The 8,659-nt window shown below is 36.8% G+C and overlaps 2 protein-coding genes across 3 annotated transcripts in view; one reads left to right on the plus strand and one right to left on the minus strand.

The window, feature by feature from the left end:
- LOC108747169 overlaps window positions 1–8,659 on the minus strand; it is a 168,600-nt gene that overhangs the window by 100,399 nt on the left and 59,542 nt on the right. The gene's annotated exons all lie outside the window — the stretch shown is intronic.
- LOC108747167 (suppressor of lurcher protein 1) overlaps window positions 1–8,659 on the plus strand; it is a 274,868-nt gene that overhangs the window by 63,216 nt on the left and 202,993 nt on the right. For both annotated transcript variants that reach the window (XM_018484468.1, XM_018484469.1), the window contains one exon: window positions 4,706–4,886. In XM_018484468.1, coding sequence (XP_018339970.1) covers window positions 4,706–4,886 — 181 coding nt within the window. The remainder of the gene's footprint in view (window positions 1–4,705; window positions 4,887–8,659) is intronic.

The raw sequence follows: 8,659 nt of genomic DNA on the forward strand, positions 1-8,659 counted from the left end.
ATCACAATTTTACTTAGAATTAGATACGATTCCTTTATTATTTCGAAGCAGAATATTCTATAGAGAAAATTTGATTTACCATACTTTCTCACAACTTCTTAACTTTAATATATATTTTAGTAGCTAAACTTTAAATTAAAATTCTGTTAAAGTCAAGTTTACTTTAAGCTTCAATCTACTTTAATCTTTAATCACTTATAACGAAAACTATTGGTATTTTAATATTAAAAAAATATTATCTTAGAATTTGAACTTGTAATACTGGCGGTCGAGATAACACTTGCACTTACTTTGGACGCTATATGTATTTATATACCTATATGTATGAATGGAACAGTAGTGGATGAAGCGCAATGCAGAGTTTCCCTCGCTTTTGCGGAAACTTCCAAGTTCCGATCTTGCCAGCAGCTTGCGGCATCAGTCCGAATTCAGAAAAGTCAACTTGCGGCTGGAATTGAGTGCTAAGTGATTTCTACTGTTTCCGATGTGGCAATAATATCATTGCTTCTTAGTGTGGCATCCTGATCTTATGTCTTTGATGTTTGTGTGTGACTGTTGTATAATAGTATAGGCAGCTGGAGAGTCGTGGGAAGACGTCCTTTCACGCTTCTCCGTGTCACAGCTTACGGATCACTTGTCAGAATTCTCACAGTATACTATAATGCTTGAGGGAATACGGTCTGTCATGCGAGAAAAAGATCACGTTAGATATTGACAAATAATGACAATTTAAACAGGCTTAATGCATCTATCCTTTATAGATGTGATTGTATATCTTCAGGGAAAAATAAAAGCATCAAATGATGGTATTTAGTAAAGATGCAAATTCTCATATATATATATATATATACATATAGGGTGTCTGATAATTGTTCTGACAGAGTTCGTGGACATATAGAGCGGACTAAACTGAGACGGAAAGTCCTTTATCATTTTTTGCAATTTTCGCAAATAGTTAACAAGATATTAATTGCAAAAAATTGCCGAAAATTGATCTTCAATAATTTTTTACTCAAATACTACCAACTTTACAAAAAAAACTGCAAGAGACAAAAATTATTTATTTTCTTCTCATAGAGCTTTAAGAATTTTTTTATTTTGTTAACTGTTGTGAAAATAGCAAAAAATGGTAGAGAACCATCCGTCTCAGTTTTGTCCGCTTTACATGTCCCCGAAATATTCTAACTCCGTCAGAATAATTATCAGACACTCTGTACATATATATTCTGTTGGCATAATTTAGATAAAAATCATATTTTTTATTATAATATAATCTCTTCTATTTTCATTTTTTTAATAAAATATTTTTATTTTTGTATAAATCTTTTACGACGCATCTTGACACTCATGTGCGCGTGAGAACGATTAATTTTATAAACCTCATAAATGTATATTATGACTAATCGATATTCATGCAAGTGTACATGTCTACGTACAAACAATCGCCGCATGTTAATTATTCCTATGTCGTGACACGGATACACTTGCAAGTCTACTGTTAATTGTACACATTTTTCCTCGTTTGCAAAAAAGTCTATTATTCTTTCCTCTGTAACTATCGCAAAGTACATTACAAATAAAGTTCAAGAGGATGCTCGAGTTAATGCCAGCGAACGTGACTGAACAATGATGTCTCCAAGTGTTTTCGAGCAGCCTGACGCCCCACTTCAGCAGCCAAGAACCGTAGTCGTTTTTAACATCGTACATGCTATTCTCAGCATGTATTGTACATACGTTAACATACATGTGTAATGTGAGGAGAATTAGTTCTGCCGTCATTTAAAATACTCTTTAGGTTACTCGGACAGTTCCGTCATGAGGAAGTGGCTGTGCAAGCAATTTTATATCTCTGACATTCTACTTTTCACTCTACGATGCGACATTATTAATACGGAAGCAGTTTAATTTAGCTCGGTGATTTATTTCGATTTTTCTCTTTAATTGTTTGTGATTAATTTTTTATTATTACAACAGAAATAATTTATTATCTTTTTATAACGCGAAAATTTTTATTTAGAGCATTTTATTAATAGGAAATATAGGTAGATGATGTGAAACGATTTGTGTATATGTGCAAAATGTATTCGTACAGAGAGAATATTTAAACAAAAAAAACCTTATTTAAAAAAAATAAATAGTATCCAGCGAGAAATGAGTCATCGAATTGATGTCGAATTGATATAAATATGATGATTTCAACATCAATTTGGTGTTGATTCGACGTTTCATGAATTGACGATCATTTCTCGTGTGTTGGATAATTAACAATTTATCCATAAAGAATAAAATAGACTATATGTTTTTTAAAATTTTATATATATATATACCAAAAAGATGTATATTAAGTATACAAAATATTATATATCATCTGAAAAATAAGCGAAAATAAAAAATTATATTTGAATGCTCAAAAAGTATTCGTACAAACGAGAAATTTAGCTTCTAAAATCAGGAATACATGCGAAGCACGTTTGTTTATGTTAGAACAAAATGTATTCATTGTATAAAATTGCTAATTAATGTTTATTTTCTAAATAAGACGTTTTAATAACAAATTTCCTTATACAAATACTTTTTGCTCTCACTGTAGGTAGCGGAATGAATAGCATCGATGTTAGGCACTAGAAAATTGTAAGAGCAGAAAGTTGTTAGAGCGTATTTTTACGAGGGTAATAAGACAAATAAATTCGTCTTGAAAGTATCACTAATATTTTTCACGTGACAGAGCTTGAATGTCTTTCCAGTTGTAAAAACTTTTGTGTAACGAATATAGTAATGAAAGCGGGTTGAAAAATAAAATAAGAACAAAAGATAATATATAGAAAGAGGAAAAGTAGGGTAACGAAAGATAAAAAAAAATGATCGCTATAGTTAAGAGACGGATAGAATATCAGAATGGAGAAAGAAACAAAAAGAACATATTGTTTTTGCTAATTTACTAAAGACCCTTCTAACTTGTGGCTCGCAGAGCTATTAATTCGCTGCGCGCGAAACGCGATATGTTCTTTCTTTGGCGCACAACTTCCTTCCCTTTGTGTCTCGCTTTTTCGAAAGACTGATTAATTGCGTCACTATCCTTATAAATTGCTTTGTTTGCATTAGTCTTGCCGTACCGAACGAATGCTCGCTAATGGATCGTTTCAGCCAGAATAATCATTGCAAAGCACTAGCGCACCGACAGAGACGAATCGTGAGGGTAGCGATGGTGATATTATCTTGGATAAATGATTGTATTCGCATTAACGTGATACTACATAATGATTCACATTTCTCTTCCCATTAGCACGATTTTGCGCTCTGCCACATTATTATCTATAAAAGATATTATATTACAATAAATTTATATTATTTTATTATATTTCACATTGAAATTAGTTTCGTCATATTCGAATATATATTATATACATACAATACTCGTATATTTTTCTCTTTTCGTAATAGGATACAAATCTATCCTATTACGAGAGAGAATTCTATTTATTGTTTCGTATGAATGAAAATATATAATGTAAACAAAACGGATATAATGTGTAATTTCCGAAAGATTTGGGCGTTATTATTATTATTTTTTTAAGAAGATTGCGAAATGCCTCGCTTTTTTATGAGTGCTGAGTAGCCTCATAGCATTTGCACCACAGTCGAATTTCAACTTCTTGCCTATACAGTCGGCTCTACACCCCGAATCGCTTTATTTTCTACAACAATGGGCGCACAATAAACCGGTATATTACACAGCTCGGTACACATACCTCTCTGTGAAATAAAAAAAGAGAATCACTCCCTCCGCATTACGGCGAGTTACGGGATACAATGGAGTCCCCAAAGCATAAAACTGGTCGAGAATGTTCGGGCTTTTGTACCGGTGGTATAACTCAAGTGTCATGCCATTATTTAACCATAGATACGACGGGTCTTTGCATTCTCCTGTGTGTCTGCTCGCCGAGAAGACCCGTTGTGCCCGGCTAACGTAAAAGTTAATTGAAAAACAGGAAATTAAATTTTCGCGATTCCCAGTTGTGCGAGTCACGGCTTCTCGGATAATAGGAGCTACGTCGGCTGGCCTTTGCAACGACTCCTCTATAAATTATCGGCTTGCTTAATCATTCGCCGTCTGATCTGCCGGATACATTTGGAGTAAATTTACGTCTTGTCGTTTCTATATCGTGTCGATGCCGATCACGTACGAACTGTTCGGGAAATGGTTGCGATGTATCGTTAAGAATTTATTTAATTGCTTATTTTTAACTACGTACGACTGACTGGTGGTCGAGGATGACGTTTACCGCGTGAATTATTATGTGCTTCTCTCCGTTAGAGTTTTTCCTCCCCGAAAAATCAAACTTTAATTTAATTCTTTGAGTTTGGCATTCGACACGGCTGGTAGCGCGAAAGCGGAGACGTTAGATCGATGCGAGGGCCGACAACTTCATTTTGGAAATAAGAAAACTTTTCTCTTGCGAGCCCTCGTCCCTCATCCTGCAAGCAATATCAGATGGTGAATTTCATTATCGACAAGACCCGATATCTCTACATTAAAATCGTTCGAGACGAGACACATCAGGCGAAGTTTGCAGTGTTGACACGATATTCGAATATACTCGCTGAATATTGTTGACATTTTCCGTTACTTCATCTTTCCATATGCATTGTGTTACTTTCCTGATGCCATATACGACATCTATATGACATTCTTTTTTTTTTACAGGTTGTTCTTGTGTTGTATACAGCAGCTCGGACAGACCTCAAGGTGGCACTTTTACATCTCCTGATTTTCCAAAACGATATCCGCCGAATATCGATTGCCTTCTGTACACATTCATTGGTCATCCAGATGAAATTGTTGTTTTGACGTTTCATCAATTCAACATTCGTCGTATTTGGCCCGAGTAAGTAATCCATATTTCGAGGGGTAAATATTAAAAACTTGTTGTTTCTTTTGCATGTATCGATGGATAATAAAAATTACTACGATAGAATACAATACGTAATATTTAATTTCTATTTATTATATAGAATATGATATATTGAATAGAAAACTATTGCATTAGTATATTCTAAAAGTTGTATAGTCTTCTATCGAGTAATGTGAAATAAATATCAATTTTTAATATTTACTTCTGTTCTTTAATTACATTATCTTACATTATCTTATGTATAATTACAATGCGATATACGTAAATTTTGTATACTCATATAATTTTCGTCGTTTTTATTCTCGCGTACAATATCATACATTCATATTTCGTAAATTATAATTAGACAAGCTGTTTCGCTATGCTCAGCACTGGCAGACGGGCATTATGTTAACAGATAAATTATCCATGCACAGCGATTTGTCATGCACCTAATTCAGGCCTTCCGTTGTCCGGTAGAGTCTATTCGCGGTTGTCTACCGCCAATGGAATACAGCCATGTTCCATATGTTAAATTATAGCGATATAACGTGAATATAAACATACATTAAGGAAATGTACAGAAGGTGTGCCAGAATTTCTAGCATTGCGTATTACGACTAATGAGCTGAACGAACGTTGATTTCTGTAACTTGCTAATGATCAGAGTTAAGAACGTGTCCAACAAACGTAATCTGCAATGACGATGCGTTTTATCAATCTTTAATGAAAATTATTCCGAATATTCGTTTACTCTTATAATTTATAATAAAGCCAATAATGCAATCTGTTCCCAATTTTTATTTCTGCAAATTACATAGATTATACTTGTAATATTTTCTTCGGAAAATTGTACTCGAGGGAATTTCGAGTGAAATATCTTTGCCCATGGTCGTTTACTAAAATTCAGTGCTCGAGAGTGCAGAGATCTTTGAGACACAGTAATAAGATTTTAAGAGCGTTTGGGGTTCCGCTATAACTGGCGGAAAGTAAAGTTATAGCGAGAGTTTTTTTTTCCACCGCTCGTCCGCTTCATTAATTTTCTATTAACCGTGATTAAATTCTTAATATATTGGCCATCGATTAATCCTTCTTCAAGAGTTGGCCCTCTAAATGGGCGAATTTATGTGGATAAAGATACTTTTTTTTTCTTTTTTTTTTTCTTTTAATAAAGCAAGCTAAATCAGTATCGGACGTTATTTGTTGAAATTATTTGTCGGGGATTAATTAAGAATAAGGCTGTTGGCAAGAACGGGGGAATTAAAATCGGTTTCTTCAGTATTTTACGTTTCCAATAGTTTAACGAAAACACTTAGAAATTTGTGACGTAATGACCATTTCGTGAAATTGAATTCGAGATGCGATTCGTCCCAAGGTGAGGGTGGAGCGAGAAACGAGTAAGGTGACTTATGGCGCAAGTCCCGGTAGTGCTTGAGCAAGGTAGAGGGTAGTAGCCAATTTGTAGCGCGTTACGTACTTCTGTTACCTAGGGGAAAGTGCAATAGTGGTGCACGTGTAAATCGTGCATTGCTAGAGTGGCTTGACAAAACTTGCAAACTGTTTCGTTGCCCGTAAGAGGAAGTTAACGCCAGCCAAATAGAATTTAATGTAGATTCTTTTCAACTTCATGACGACGAACTCGGCGTTAATTCTAACCGCGTACATTCGGAAACTATACTGCTATTGTGTAATAATGACCAAAGAGTATTTGCAGAAGCCGTAATTGTAATACGAAGGAAAATATAGGAAATTAGATGGCGCGGGTTGACGTTCTCCGAAACGACTAAATGCGCTTTAAATCTAGCTTTACTTTAATAATCTATGTACATTCGTCGGGGATTTCTCGTGCTTCTACGTTCTCGTAGAATTTACGTTGCGCCTGAATGCAGTGTTTTAGGATCCAAAACGAGCGCAAGTCCGTTGCAGCAAGACGTTTACTTCACCTGTACCACAATTTATTATAGGTAGGAATTTAACGTAGAATCCTTGGCAAAAACGAAACGTCGGACATAAAATATATATACATATATATATATATGTATTTTTTCAATGTGAATTATATATACATTAAACTATTATTATTTAAAGCTTTGTAACGTTGAACATTTTTCAAAATCTTTTCAAGCTATATCAGACATATTGTACATTTTATATTATAATATTGCTAGTAGTATGATTTTCTGTGCATATTTTCGTTTAAATAGCGGTACTTATTTTGATTAAAAAATATTTTCTATAGTCGCGACGGTGGAAGGCGCGTCTTTCTTCGTCAGCTCGAGGCTCGTTGCTTATATTCGCCGCCCGTCAAGTCCCACGGCAACACGGTAAAGGTATAGGTACCCTCTTCCACTTCCGTAGCGTCGCACAGCCGGGTTGCGGCGTGCCTGATTGCACGACGGTCGCGCGGCGTGTTCCCTTGACACTCGCCCGCAGTATCTGCCAGCTCGATTGCAACCGTAACGTGGGATGCACCGGGACAACAGCGTTTCCCAGGCCGCGACACCGCCAGGCCGCGGCACTACGATGTACATTCCGCTGTGCCAACCCCTTTCGCGTTACCCCTTTCGCTCATATCGATACCCGTGTTGCGCGTCGTTCTCGGCGTCTGGAGAACCAGAGTTCTCGACTGGTGGTGCGATTCCTCCGGTGGTTAATGAGATTTGATGATGAACGCACGTGTCCATGGCCATGCACTAAATTTTGAAATTCCTGTTTGAGGGAAATTCGTTGAAAATGCGTCGCACGTTTAGGTTTACCGATTGATATAGAGTGCAGTAACTTAGCACGCGCCGTGGTGAAGTTATGCGGAAACGGGAAGAGCGGCGGAATAGCGTTGCGGGAATGGGTTGCGAGTTCAAGAAGGAGAAAGTTGTAACGACGAAGAAGGGAGTCGCTGCTACGAATACAACGGGACGTGTCGCTGTGGTTAGGACAGATTTTATTTTCTCCACCGAACTCGGTTTTCCTTCTTGCAAAACGGAATATGAATCTTTACACTTTTTTGTGAACTTCTGGTCGCACTTTTCCTCCCACTAAATCCGTTATCCATTTCGGGAAAATGTAATATCACTGGAGTGCGTCGATTCGACCCGTGAAGTGCCGTCGTGACACTCGAAAGATATTTTTAACATCGCACTACGAACTCTACACTCGCGATCGATCTGTCCAAGAGCGCCGATCGCTTTAGCTGTCAACCGATTCCCGATCATTGTAGCGCGCTTTGGCGATAATCGCTACAGATGCCCGCGGCGTTTACGTATGCAAATGCTCATAGCGGAATTTCTGCTGTCGCGCATTATGCATTGAACTGCGTTGGGGTCACGTCGACCATCGGAACTTCCGACAGACAAGACGGACTGTTGGAAATGCATGGCAAACAATCCGGTAATGCGCAACGTAGACGCCTACGCGCTGCTCGTACAAATCACTCGAGCGGTTATTTCGGCAGTTACACATCTCATCGTCAGTTACAGACCGTCTGAAATTTCTGCGGTTGGTTTTCGAACGCTCGCCTACGGCTACTGTCGAAGTATCCCTCAGGAACTTTATCCCTAGAGAATCGATTGTTGCTCACTAATTTAGACGCAACCCAGACGGAGCTCACCTAATAGCAATGTTCTCTGTACGTTGATTGTATTGAAATTTAGTAGACTAGGTTGCTCGACTTTAAATTTCTCCATCTATCATTTCGTATTGATTCTTTCGCTGCATTTTCAACTACCAAACAAAAAAAAAAAAAAAAAAAAAAAAAAAAAAAAAAAAAAAAA

Source organism: Trachymyrmex septentrionalis, unplaced genomic scaffold, assembly GCF_001594115.1.
Source record: "Trachymyrmex septentrionalis isolate Tsep2-gDNA-1 unplaced genomic scaffold, Tsep1.0 scaffold196, whole genome shotgun sequence".
In the NCBI taxonomy this organism is placed as follows: domain Eukaryota; kingdom Metazoa; phylum Arthropoda; class Insecta; order Hymenoptera; family Formicidae; genus Trachymyrmex; species Trachymyrmex septentrionalis.